This window comes from Podarcis raffonei, chromosome 12 (assembly GCF_027172205.1).
Source record: "Podarcis raffonei isolate rPodRaf1 chromosome 12, rPodRaf1.pri, whole genome shotgun sequence".
Lineage (NCBI taxonomy): Eukaryota > Metazoa > Chordata > Lepidosauria > Squamata > Lacertidae > Podarcis > Podarcis raffonei.
In genome coordinates, this window is record NC_070613.1 from 24146873 (window position 1) to 24161640 (window position 14768).

Below are 14768 nucleotides of genomic sequence, written 5' to 3' on the forward strand. Positions count from 1 at the left end.
CTCTGGACACACTCTCCGTAAATATCATTAACCATGATCTATAGTTGAGAGGCAAAAATCCATTCTGATCTACCTCTAACCTCCCCAATGAGCTACATTCTGCCCACTCCTCCACTAAAATATAAAAAGTCTGTACTTCAAATAAACTACAGTTCAAAATATTAAAGTAAAACTCCACAATAAAGAGAGTCACAAAAAACCTGCATTGAACATTGACTTTAAAACTAAAACCACACCCTCAAATATCTCAAATGGATTACTGATAGAGAAGAGCCGTTTCTGCCTTGCCTTTCTATTTAAGCAGACAAGAACTGGTATGCCTACCTTGAAGCACACATTTCTAGTACTGCTTGGACGCCATCCTTCTGGGCATGGAGGTGGAAGACTTGGTGTGGGGGCAGGAGTTGTTGTTACACCTTCTGCCCATTGTTTGCAGATGAAGGCTGCCTTCTCTTCACAGCTCACAACATCCCACAGTCCAGCTGCAGTTCCAGTTCTCATGGCAACACAGCCAAGATGTTGCCCTTTTGGAGACACAAGACAAGAGCCAATTCAATTGAATTTCTGTTCATATGTGTAAAACTACTACTACTATTATTACTATTACTACTACTACTACTACCACTAACAACAACAACAACAACATTGATGTAGAAGCCTTTTGTGAAATATCGTTCCAATTAGGCTTCAGGAAGTACTTAACACACAGCTGCCCAATGCAGGTTAATTCTGCGTCCAGGGCAGCAGTCTACCATCTCCACCTGTTATGCCTGCTGACACCCTGCCTGCCTTCACCCTGTCTCACCAGAGTGGTGCATGCTCTGGTTATCTCCTGCCTGGACTACTCCAATGTGCTTTACGTGGGGCTACCTTTGAAGGCAACTCATAAACTACAGCTAACCCAGAATGTGGCAGCTAGATTGGTGACTGGGAGCAGTCGCTGGGACCATATAACACTGGTCCCAAAGGATCTGCATTGGCTCCCAATACACTTCCAAGCACAATTCAAAGTGTTGGTGTTGACCTTTAAAGCCCTAAACGGCTTCAGCCCTGTATATCTGAAGGAGTATCTCTACTCCCATTGTTCAGCCTGGACACTGAGATCAGCTCTGAGGTTCTTCTGGTAGATCCCCCACTGCAAGAATTGAAGTTACAGGGAACCAGGCAGAAGACCTCACTAGTGGCATCTGCCCTGTGGAACACACTCCCATCAGATATTAAGGAAATAAATAACTATATGACTTTTAGAAGGCAGCCCTGTACAGGGAAGTTTATAACAGTTCATGTTTTATTGTGTTTTTGATATTTTGTTGGGAGCTGTCCAGAGTGGCTGGGGCAACACAGTCAGATAGGTGGCATATAAATATTGTTGTTGTTGTTGTTGTTGTTAATGACAATGTAGAAGCCCCTTGTAAAATATTACTCCAGTTAGGCTTCAGGAAGTACCTACCAGGCATTGCTGAATTCCAGTGGGTAAACAGAACACCATCTCCATTTGTCCAGTTAAATGTCCCTGGTTGCTGTATGCCTGAAAGGCCAATCCAGAAATATTTTTCAGAACGAAGCCCAACTAGACTAGTCAGGTAGGCCTGTTCATATCTGTGGAGAAAAATGAGTAATAAATGCATTAAAAGTGGGTGCTTCTTTTTTTAAGAAAAAGTTAATTTTCAGGACATACTGGAGTTGGCCACTCTGTACATCAAAGCAGAAGTGAGTTCAACAGCTATAAATCCAAAGTGTCAGACTCCACTACAGAATCATTGTGGTTGTTGATACCTGTAATTTATATGAAAAATATGCTTTCGTCCTGCTGATCAAAATGCTGAAGGAGATCTTCAGATGCAGGAGATCAGAAGGAGATCACATGCAGAAGGTAGCTGTATACTTAGTTAACTTCAGCTACCTTCGGAAAAATTGGGTGCATGTGTGTTCAAATCGCAACAAAGAGGTAAATGTTCTAAATGCCTTATGTGACTGTGCTGCCTGACCCAGAGAGGCTGTGTAAAACATACACAACTCAAGAATTCTGGGAACTGTGGTTTACCCCTCACAGAGCTATAATTCAAAGTACCCTTAATAAACTACAGTTCTCATGATTCTTTTTTCCGGGGTGTGCGCGTCAAATGTATGGTGTGTAGACAGCTTTAGTCTTATGTGGTGCCTAGGTGGGCCTGTTGCAAGAGTGTCATTGAACCAGTTGGGTATATAGACCATAGTATTTTCAAAGTAAAAGGTAAAAACACACACATGCCCTAAGCTTTCAAGTCCACTGTCACGAAGCAACACATCTACATATTGTATGTATCAGCACAATCTATACCGATTATTTCTCTGCTAGTAATCTTAGAATATTCAGAAATAAACCAATTTTGCATTTCATCGATATTAAAAACACTTCTATTTGTTCCTTTCTTCTGGAAGGAAAATCTTTTTCATACCTGTTTTCCACAGAAGTCAGAGATCCCTTATTTGTTTCGCAGAATTTCTTTGCTTCTGAAAATGTTACAGATGTTTGTCCAGTTAAATAACAATAGACACCGTGCCTTTTCCAACCCTGTCAATATAAAAGAAACAACAACCACTTATTATTGCAGTATTAGGTTGGAGACACTGAGGTTTTTTTAATAATTTTATTTTCTCATTTTACAAATATTATAACAAAGATAAATTTACATAAGCAATTTAAAAAACCAAATCTTAATATCGCCCCCCTCCCCACTTTCTGTGGTTACTTATATTATCTATTTTACCACTACATATCCAATTCAAATCTATTTACTAGTTATCTTTATATTCTATTTAGTTTATTCTCACTGCACGTTTTTATGTCAGTTCTGCTAATGATTTAAGATGAGGATTTCTTTTATGTACCACCCCTCCTTTGTGAACACAGAACCCTCCTTCCAATGACTAGCTAGTTCCAGCTGCTCTGCAGTCAGCAACATTGCGAACAATTCTCTATTTAACAACAACAACAATGTGGAAGATTGAATTTATTTTATTATTATGTTTATTACCACTTCCAATCAATAACAGCATTAGAATCATATCTAAGTATAGGATTTTTTTTGGGGGGGGTAATTTTGCCTAATTAGAAAAATACACCCTTCCAATTTTTTTGAGCTATAGGGCAATCCCACCACATGAAGCATGAAGTACCAATCCTCTTTCACTGCATCTCCTCCAGCATAGCAGTGAAGTTCCTTTTATAACATACGATAGTTTAACAGGTGTCCAGTACCACCCGAATATTATCTTTAAAGTAACTTACTGAAAACACACTGGAATTGAGAGACTGAGTTTATTTTAGTGACACTGCTGAAAGTTTATTAAAACAGGAATCTTCGTCCAGCTTGAGGTACCACCGAAATTGCATAGAGTATGCCCCAGATAGTGTGGTTGCTGACCTTGAGTCAGACATACTGGAGAGTGAAGTCAAATGGGCCTTAGAAAGCACTGCTAATAACAAGGCCAGTGGAAGTGATGGTATTCCAGCTGAACTATTTAAAATTTTAAAAGATGATGCTGTTAAGGTGCTACACTCAATATGCCAGCAAGTTTGGAAAACTCAGCAGTGGCCAGAGGATTGGAGAAGATCAGTCTACATCCTAATCCCAAAGAAGGGCAGTGCCAAAGAATGCTCCAACTACCGCACAATTGCACTCATTTCAAACGCTAGCAAGGTTATGCTTAAAATTCTACAAGGTAGGCTTAAGCAGTATGTGGACCGAGAACTCCCAGAAGTGCAAGCTGGATTTTGAAGGGGCAGAGGAACCAGAGACCAAATTGCAAACATGCGCTGGATTATGGAGAAAGCTAGAGAGTTCCAGAAAGACATCTACTTCTGCTTCATTGACTATGCAAAAGCCTTTGACTGTGTCGACCACAGCAAACTATGGCAAGTTCTTAAAGAAATGGGAGTGCCTGATCACCTCATCTGTCTCCTGAGAAATCTCTATGTGGGACAAGAAGCTACAGTTAGAACTGGATATGGAACAACTGATTGGTTCAAAATTGGGAAAGGAGTACGGCAAGGCTATATATTGTCTCCCTGCTTATTTAACATATGCAGAATTCATCATGCGAAAGGCTGGGCTGGATGAATCCCAAGCTGGAATTAAGATCGCCGGAAGAAATATCAACAACCTCAGATATGCAGATGACACAACCTTGATGGCGGAAAGTGAGGAGGAATTAAAGAACCTTTTAATGATGGTAAAAGAGGAGAGCGCAAAATATGGTCTGAAACTCAACATCAAAAAAACGAAGATCATGGCCACTGGTCCCATCACCTCCTGGCAAATAGAAGGGGAAGAATTGGAGGCAGTGAGAGATTTTACTTTCTTGGGCTCCATGATCACTGCAGATGGTGACAGCAGTCACGAAATTAAAAGACGCCTGCTCCTTGGGAGAAAGGCGATGGCAAACCTAGACAGCATTTTAAAAAGCAGAGACATCACCTTGCCAACAAAGGTCCATATATTTAAAGCCATGGTTTTCCCAGTAGTAATGTATGGAAGTGAGAGCTGGACCATAAAGAAGGCTGATCGCCGAAGAATTGATGCTTTTGAATTATGGTGCTGGAGGAGACTCTTGAGAGTCCCATGGACTGCAAGAAGATCAAACGCATCCATTCTTGAGGAAATTAGCCCTGGGTGCTCACTGGAAGGACAGGTTGTGAAGCTGAGGCTCCAATACTTTGGCCACCTCATGAGAAGAGAAGACTCCCTGGAAAAGACCCTGATGTTGGGAAAGATTGAGGGCACAAGGAGAAAGGGACGACAGAGGATGAGATGGTTGGACAGTGTTCTCGAAGCTACAAACATGAGTCTGACTAAACTGTGGGAGACAGTGGAAGACAGAAGTGCCTGGCGTGCTCTGGTCCGTGGGGTCACGAAGAGTCAGACACGACTAAACGACTAAACAACAACAGAAATTAATACATTGGCCATTTCATACAGTCATAGAATTGTAGAGTTGGAAAGGGACCATGAGGGTCATCTAGACCAGCTCCCTCAATGCAGGAATATTTTGCCCAACGTGGCGCGTGAACCCATGACCCTGAGATTAAGAGTCTAATGCTCTACCAACTGAGCTGAGCCCAGGCAATTGATACAAGAGTCTAGAGCTGATTTTAGGGAAACATCTGGTAGAAATCCAAATGATGAGTGTGACTTTTGCAAACTGTTTCTGGAGCTGAACATATGAAGCTGTCTGCAACAGTCAGATAGTTGGTTCATCTCCTTCAGTATGGCAGAAGGTTTCCAGGAGTGTTGTACAAAATCCTCTTGAAATGTCAAGAGTTGATTCTGAGGCCTGCAGCATGTGCTCTGCCCATGAGTTGCATCACCAGCAGTTGTGCCCATCGCTATTTTGAAAATTGCAGTTGGGTGAAACCAAAAATTTAAAATAGAGCAATAACTAGAGATTGAAATAAAACTGAAATATTTAAAAAATATGAAGCAGTGAATCGATGTTAAGGACCTTCAATGCACCCATAACATCTCCAAGACATACACACAATCTTCACATGCCCCATATCTTTCTCTGAACCAGGAAATGCTTCATGCTGTCAAATGCATGCAGACCATTATTTGAACCAAATGAAGGAATGGCACTGCCCCTATAAGCAAATACTCCCATAAGCACCTCCACCATATTTTGATTACTAGCTATGATCCATAAGAAGTGATTCCAAGTGATTACTGTTCACACCTGATGCCTTGGAGACTAAGACAGATATATGGGAATATTTCCTGTTGTTGGCAGTGGAAGCAGGGTATCCTGCATATATGTAGTGGATCTGTTCTCAAGTTTAAACATTCTGGAAACAAATTATTAAAAAATAGAAGAAATAGTTGATGTAGTAGCTGTTTTAGATCCATTAGATACATTTTTTTAATGTAAGATCAGCAAAAAAGGGGGCTCTTCCCTACTAATAGGCACAAGGGTATAATTACCCTATTTTGGGGGGGGGGGGAGAAGCAGTAACTCTATTGATTAGAAACTCTCTATTGAAACTTTATCCAAATTGATATTGTCTTTCAATCTTTGATAAAGCAGCCTTCCTGCGGTCAGCAGTAAAAAGGAAAAGAAGCAAAGAAAGCTGACCCATGGTGTAGTTGCTGAAGAGGCTTGAGTGGCCATAGGAAGGGTACGAAATTGGAGGGGAGTGGGAAGATAAATTTTACATCTTCCCTCAAGGCTAGAGGTACCTCTGTATTAATGGACAGCTTTAAGAAGAGAAATAGTTGGTGTCTATGCATATTTCACTTTTTAAATCACTACACAGTTTACTTTAGACTTACTTTCTGGCAATTTGGATCAGCAACTTCAGGTTCTCCAGGAAGAGATGCCAAAGGTTGTCTTTTACAGATGTAACCAAGTTCCATTTCACAGAAATAATCTGCCCAGTACCCATTCTAGAGATGGGAATGTGAAGAAATACAAATATTAGTGAAGAGGAGTCCACTGGCTTTCTCATTTTCTTCCTGCTTGATGTCTTTGTGTCAATGCAAAGCTTTCCATTTTTGCATGAGTTGGACAACTTCACGAAATTCCTATTACATTTGAACTTCGCTGAAATCTTCAGCTGAAACTAATAAAGTATTCAGCTTGAGGATCTGATACTTCTGCTGATGATGATTAGGACATTGAGTTGGCATGATGGCAGAGAGAGCAGTGCAGGAAGGAGGAAGCAGTGGCCAGCCAGCTGGCCTGGTAATCTGTTTCCAGTACTGCCATTGTAAACCAGCCTGTGATCCTCAGATGAAGGACAGTATAGAAATTTAAGAAGAATTGGTCCCACTTGGCTGGAGAAAATTCAAGGGATTAGTGAAGGTAGGTGTGTGGTGAGGAAGTTGGTGAGGTGTGGGCATTTGGGGGCAAGGTCTAGGAGATCATGGGGCTGGCAAGTGAAGCCAAACAGAGCTTCAATTCCTAGGGCAGCCTAGAAGGAGGGAATGATTGTTAAACCATTCTGGGAATTTTAGCTCTCAATGTGCCAGATTGGCCCTCAATCCATTTATTCAGTCTTTTGTGTAATAGGCTGAATAAATGTATTGAGGACCAAAGGAAATACATCTCTCTTATAGGATTCATATTTTTACCTCCCCACTCATGATGACACATTCGTTTTCAACATCATTTATTTGTTGTGGTTTTCCATTCTGCCACTTGGTGAATGTCACGGTAGAACCATCACTCCATTCATAATACATCTGAATCTTCTGGTCATTCAGTCCTATCCATAGAAGATCTGTTGGTTCTAAGAACATAAAGCCGTCTTATTTATTTGCCCCCAGTCCAGAGTGCCTAGGATCCTACTGCACACAGCTCTATGGTGCATAGATTTGGAAATGGGAGACCATTTTGAACTGTAGCTCAGTTTGACATGTGCAGCTAGTTACATAAAGATTAATGGAATGCTGAACTACAAATGAGTAGCGTCTAATTGACCAGCATTCGCCAAGCTGCTGCTCTGCAAATATTTTGAGCTGTAATTGTAATCATCCCTGACCATTGGTGATATTGACTGAGGTTGATGGAAGTGCACTAGGTTGTGGAAGGCTATAATAGTCAGTGTCATCTCTCATATTTGACTTGTTTGTGCACCTTAATCACTTCAACAGACTATCGCTCTGTGGTGCTTTTTAATAGGGGAGGGCCTTAGTAACATTGTATAATTGTATGTGGTTAGGGGGAAAACCCCGCCCTCTCTCTTTTACACACACCAAATACCAGGAAAACAGAATTTTCTGGATATACTCACTGTAGCCTAGCTGAGAAATGACAAAGCTGTATTCTTCAATGTTGTGTATACTTATTAAATCTCCACCTTCCTTTCGACAGGACCATAACGCATTCTTCCATGTCTTAAGGTCTCTGTTAAGGCGGTAACAGTGACCTGCATATGCAGCCCAGCCATCTGGACATTTAATTGGTTTAAAGCCATCTAAAAATAAAACAAATATATCTAAGATTGCATGACTGGATGAGCTTTAAAAATTCTGATCTGCCATTATGTTGTCATTGACTCACTTGTGTGCCAGGACCCTGCGACTCCACAGTTCCCCTAAGGGGGTGAATAACCAGACAAGACAACAGTATATAGGTTTTATCAGTTAAAATAGGCCACAACTTTATTTGTTACAGATGTGAACAATTTGGCACAGGCATTGGGTGAAGCGAGACTACAGCACTCCAGCCTGTCTGCTGGGAGTGCATCTAAGGCTAAATCACCACTAGGGGGGCCCTATGACCTACATCAAATAGGGGTAGCCCCCCAGGAGTCCTCGTTGGAGGATTGCTATGGCCCTGGCCCCATCTGGGCGCCAGACAGAAGCTGCTTCTCCTGGATCCCTTTAACAGGATAGCTTCCACCAAGGAGGGGGAGATAGAGTCTATAACCTCCTCTCCAGCCAAGACCAAGGTTTACCCGATGCCTCACAAAGTTGTGAAAGCCTGCCCACAGCCTTTAGACCTTTACTGGTCTTTACTGATAGAGAAAATACTCTCAGCCATCTCTGTCCAATCAAACATTTCCCATTGCATATGCCCCTACAAACAGCAAAACCTGTATTACTGTTAGAAATGTAATTTTGGACTCTGGCGCCCTCTATACATAATGATGATACAATTATATAGATATAGGTAAACTTCATTCCCAGTTTATCATCCTACCTGAAGGAATAACAGAAGCATCTAATGAAGAGTTTGCTTTTTTGCAAATGTATGCAAGTTTCTCTTGACACTTATCATTCCCCCACTTGCCATTCTTAGACTGCATTGATCCACAGATTTTTTCTGTTTCTGGGGATGGGCTCCCTTTAAGAAAGAGTGAGACAAGTGATCATTGAGTCCTGTGTTAACACTGCAACACTGCAGTTTGAGTTGATCTTTCACAAAGCAGCCTACAATATTTTAAATTAGCACAAAACCATTTAATATATATATGGCCAGAAACGATAAAGTTGAAACTAACCAGCATAGAACAATAATAAATGAGCCACTTTCCAGTAAATTAACCTCATCCATCCATTGCCCCTTCATCAAGAGCTTTTGAAAAGGCTTCTTTAAAAGTTTGAGTCTGCCGAATCTCTACTGGAATTGCATTCCATAATTGTGGAGCCACCATTTTATCACCATATCTTCAGTCTAATCACCTTTACTGGTGAACAATGAAGCAAACCATCTGAGCTGAAAAATGAGTCCAAATGTGTGCCCGCTATGCAAATTGGAAGTGGGTGGGTGTGCATAATCTGTGATCTACCTGATAACTGGAAATCTCTGTTTGGGTTAGGTACCTTTTCACTGGATTGTGACTACTGAATTACACCACAATTCCATATTCTATGCAGGAGGAGGGCACTTACATTACTTTAAAAGTTATGGCATGAACTGATGTTCTGTTAAGTGTCATTTCCCCTACCACTTCAACACTGTGATGGGAGAATGTGCACTAAAAGATTGCTGTCTCCTACAGAGCTCTTAAAAACAGAAGAAGCTGAATGGACAGAAAGTGCCAGATCTTCTCAGAATCATGGTACAAGAACTTTAGGGAAAGTTAAACTATTTGGTTTAATCATTACAAGAAGGCTACAAAGAATTGTTTTTAAATGCTGCATGATTATTCAAAACTAATTCCTTTATATAGTATATTCTGGATAGTCTAACCTCCTGTAAATCCCTTCAAATTTTTGGCACTTGTGCCTGAATATTAGGCAGCAATGTTGTTCAGTATTGATCTGATTTGGCAGATAGTTGTTCACTCACCTGGAGCCCAGTTTAAATATCTGAAAGGGTGGTTGCCAATCCACTGCCATCCACTGTCAAGATCCAAGCTGTTCAGACCAATCCAGTAGTAAGTAGGTATACCATTTATTAATCCTATTCATGGAAAATAAAATCAATTAAACTGTATTATATAGCTAGGAGATGTATATTGATGTCAGATCCCCCCCGCCATAAAGCTGGGTACCAAATAGAAATTAATCAGAAAAAACTTTTCATCTGGTATGCCGATACAATGCTTCAACCAGCATCAGTTTCAACCAATGAATTTCTGCTTTTCATACAGTTTTTGAAGACACATGGGTCTTAAGATTATGGCTTTTTGTTCACAACAACAACGTCAGAATTGTATTCCATAACACGGTGCTTACAACACCAAAATAAATAAATGTAGAGTTTCAAAAGTATTTTACTATATATTCTCCAAGTATATTTTACATTTTTTTCAACCAAAAGGCACTTTAAAACACCAAAAGAACAATATACCAACAATAGGAAGGTAATGATTTGCACAAAAAAGTCATATGTGTAAGGCAGCAAATGTACTTTAAGGCTGTGTGTGTACACATCCTAAGATATTCTAGGAGTGGAAAGGCACTTTCCATAATTTTCATGAAATTTATGCTTAGAGCTAAGACAGTATTGACTAATTAGCAAAATATCACAAGACACTGATCGCCTCTTCAGGTATGCCTTGTTATGTCTTACCTGTCAGGTATGCTTGTTCATGTAAATTGGTGATGCTCAATAATTCTGCATTCTGTTGCTGGCAACTTTTTCTTGCTTGGTACCATGTTAGAGCTGACTGGGAATTGATCTGATAGAGATCCCCTGTCCAATGGTTTCTGGTCCAGAAGAATTCATTATGGTCATCTGTAAGCATTGTTAACTTGAGTGTCAAATCTTCAAATCACCCATAATTAAGCTAATTCTACAGCTGAGATATATTTGATTCTTTAATGATCTAGATTCTTTGAATTTTCCAAAGAATACTCAAAGCATATTCACATATTAGGTGTGGTTATCTACACATACCTAGATATCTAACCATTTGTGCTTCCCCAGGACCTGGAAACCCTGTGTGCAATCAGGACTTCAGGTTCCAGGATAGTTTTGATGAGTTGGCTTTCTCCCTGTAAACATCCATACCTAACATACCTAATGCATGAATGTACCTGCACCTGTATGGCCGGCACCAGTCCAGAGCTCTTCCCACCTCACTGCTGTTTTGCTTCACCCCATCTCCATTGACACTGCTGCTGGGAGGACACCATGGCCTCCGCCCCACTCACTGCATGAGCCACCACTGGACAGATCTCAAACTGGGAGGGACTCAGGCACAAACACTTAGTTTAACCCACCATCACATAGAGAGACCTATTCCCCATAGAAAGGGAGGCATCTGTTAAAATTTTAGTAGCTCCACTCAAATTGTACCTACAGGTTCCCTCTCTGTTTTAGTCTTTTTGCCTCTGGAAAACTGCATGCTTTGTTCAACATCAAAACCCAGTTGCCTCTCAGCTGCTCCCCACTGAACAGCTGATGGTTGTGAGGACCAAGGAGTCAGGTGAAATCTGGCTGCAGGCCAGAAGGACCCATGTCTGCTCTATGCTTTGATTTTGGCCTGAACTGGACTACATCCTTATCTCTGTTCCTTTTAGATGAAGAACTGGAGGCTTGATCCTGTAGGGGTCCTGATGTTAATGATAATTCATTTTGTTCTGACTTGCAAAGGAAAAGTTCTTTCCACATTTTCTTTTCTTAAATTGCACAATCTGTAAAGATGAGGCAACAATAACAGCTTCCCTTTTCTTTTGTAGGTTAAACATTTCTCTAAGCAGCAAATACGCAATAACATAGTAAAGGCTCAAACAAAACATTGTTAAGTGCTTACCTTTTACTGGACAATATCCACTTAAAGAGTCTCTATTCACATCTGCTGTTGTTCCACACCAAAGTTGTCCATTTTCATCGTCATCTCTTATGCACTTTGCATACCATTTATTCTTATACTTGAATGGAAACACACAGGGGGCTCCAAAGGCATTGCCTTCTATGGTATACAGAGCTAAAGGAACATTGGACAGATCATGTTAGGCTGGAATAATTTTGAACACTATTGAGAGGCAAACACAAATAAAGCCGAAATAATGAAGACAAAGCCCTCTATAGGACTCTATGTAAACTCAGATATGCACTGTTTGTGTGTACAGGCTTCCATGTTCACCTCAGTGGAATTTTGAGCATCCATCCCTTTGCATGTACGCAGAATAAATGCATGCAATTCCTCCATTATGTGGAATGAATTGTCAGCCTCTGGTTTCTCCAGACAGGGTTAGGAAAGTAGTGTAGAGGAAGGGTACTAAGTTCCCAAAGGTGCCACCACTCAGGTGCCCATGCTGGTTGGTCCAGCTTCTACCTAGCCAAAGCTTGAACCCTCCTGACTGCCCAGCCATCACTTGAGGACATCAACCAGTCAGACCAACAGTCAGCAGCAATCAAGTATTGGACTCTGTGTGTGAAATCCATAAAAACAACAATATTATAAAACAGTAATATGTATGTTTATATCAGATATATGAAGGTATGTTTAACATCTAAAAGCTATTGTTTGTATGAAGGGGGTATTTTTTAGCTGCTTAATTTTTCAATTTGATCTTTAATTCCCTGACTATAGTTGGTGCTTAAGTTGAGCCACTTTCTTTAGTACTCTGCCTTTAGATCCTATTTTGTCCTTCTGATATAGCTGGAGTCTGGACTGATGGTTATGTGATTTGCATCATACCTATTTTGGGTCCCAGATGTAGGGGATTCAACATTCTGGAATCAGATACACCAACTGAATATCTAAAGAAAGAGGATTAACTCTCTCATTTTACCTTCATAGCCCTTGGAACATAAGCCGTCTTTCGTTCCATAGATCTTCCAGGTACTCTTGCTGGTGGCTACTTTAGAAAGTATAAGACGACTTTTTTGGCCACCTTCGGGATTTAAAAACAAATCCCCCTGTTCAAGTGCAAGGAGGCTCTCATTTCTGCATTCCCATTTCTGAAGTTCAGTCGTCTCATTACAGGGGGAGAGGGTGAGGGCAACCAGGTTTGACTTGGAAGGCACTGCCAGGCATAATTTCACTGCCATGTTCAAAATCTGGTCGTCGGAAAACCACTTGAAATGTTGCCACTCATTATCCTCATCGCAGTTGACCAGAATGATGGAACGAGATTTCTGAGGTTGTATACAAAGCTTGAGGTTTTCATTTTGTATCAGAAAGCTGTCACTTTCTGCAAAATCAAGAGAGGAAAAATTATAGGAACATGGTGACAAAATTCCACATAGCTTCCAACATGGCAACCACTGGCAGGATGATAAGACCAAGAGGCAATAAGATTGAAAGAGCAAAGAGAGAAATGCCTCTCATGTTGATTCTGCATTTTACAGTGCTGCGTCTTATTTATCAGAGGTCCATAACTTGCTTAATTCCTAGCCAGGACACTGACTTTGACGTCCTTCTTCCAAATCCTGTTTGCAGTTTATTTTATTCTGAATAAGTTTTTAATCATTTGATTAGTCTGAAAATACTACATTTTTAAACAAAAAACCCATACATTTATAAATAAAGCTTTTTAAAAAATGAATTTTAAAAAAATATTTCACTCCTTTTGAGTGCCAAACTAGACATGATGCAAGACATCTGAGATTGAATCTTCCTAATTGTTATTTTTAAAATTTATTTATTGCTAAAATAATGGGCTGGGGGCAATTTGGACTGGAGAACAGAGGTGAGCAGGTTCACCTATCCTTCCACATCAGTGCCCTGAAGCTATTTGTCCCCCTGCCACCCACCCCTATCCTGCACTGTACAGGGAATAATATGCTGGCACCAGCATTCTGTGAAAACATTTCCCCTGCTCTGCTCCATGGCTAAAAACAGGTTTGGTGGAGGATTTGGACAAATGTGTAGCAGGAAAAAGGTTTAGCTCCTCTTGCCTACCCAAACCATTGATCTCATCCAAATATTCCCCACTTGTCTGCTTTTATTAACACCAAGACATCTTCTATGGCCCACAATATGTGGTGACCAACTGATTTCCTATTTATTTATGTAATTAAAACCATTTGCTATACTGCCCATCAGTAGGAATTAGTCTGATGGTGATTTCTTTTTTTAAAAAAATACACATAAGACATGAGAAATACAGTATCCTAAAAGTAGTATCAACAGTCATAAAAAACACCAGGACAAATTCTTACCCAATAGATACAGTAAAAACAGTCATGTAGGCTAACAGCCTGCATGATTATAACACTCCAACCATACCAATATATAACCTGAGAAATATCACATTATATTCAAGAACAGTAAGGATATGATGCTTTCCTTTCGTGAGGAAGAGGTGTAATTTAGATTTGCTAAAGCGCAAGGAATGCACTCAGTGGGATCCTTCACTCTGAAGGAAGGCTCTTTGATCCTGCAGTTTTCTGTTAGCAAAACAGGGAGGAAGGCAATATTTTGGCAATTCCTCATTCCTCCTGCACCATGTATTTCCTCCCAATTTGCTCCAGAGACTTGGGAGACCTCTTGGCACAGCTTGGGAAGCACATGAGGAAGGAGGAATGGCAAATATTGTCTCCTGACAAAAGGCTCCACTGGATCAAAGAGCTCTAGGTCAGTGCAAAGGACACCAATGGAAACAACGAAAGATGCCTTTTTTGTTGTGTACATAAATATGTCAGATATTCTTCTTGTTTAATATTGTTAAAATGTTATTGTTGATGCATTTCTTATATTTACAGTTCATTTTTATATAGTGAAAAAGAAAGTAACAGGATGCAGAGGAGTGTTGCATGAAGAAAGAACAAATTCTTTCTTGCAACAGTAAAAACTCATGATGTAAATTACATTCAAAATGATGTTGGCTGTGATGTTATTGTAATTTTAACCTGATTTTATTGCTATAAGCAGATTCAATGTTTAA

The 14768-nt window shown here is 40.3% G+C and overlaps 1 protein-coding gene across 1 annotated transcript in view; it reads right to left on the reverse strand.

Moving 5' to 3' along the window:
- LOC128398411 (macrophage mannose receptor 1-like) overlaps nt 1-14768 on the reverse strand; it is a 43194-nt gene that overhangs the window by 28112 nt on the left and 314 nt on the right. The window contains exons 2-12 of the mRNA XM_053359444.1: nt 12672-13073; nt 11687-11860; nt 10501-10665; nt 9775-9888; nt 8683-8826; nt 7772-7954; nt 7110-7267; nt 6309-6422; nt 2439-2554; nt 1451-1599; nt 325-524 (exon numbers count right to left, since the gene is read on the reverse strand). Of these exons, the coding sequence (XP_053215419.1) occupies nt 325-524; nt 1451-1599; nt 2439-2554; nt 6309-6422; nt 7110-7267; nt 7772-7954; nt 8683-8826; nt 9775-9888; nt 10501-10665; nt 11687-11860; nt 12672-13073 (1919 nt within the window). The remainder of the gene's footprint in view (nt 1-324; nt 525-1450; nt 1600-2438; nt 2555-6308; nt 6423-7109; nt 7268-7771; nt 7955-8682; nt 8827-9774; nt 9889-10500; nt 10666-11686; nt 11861-12671; nt 13074-14768) is intronic.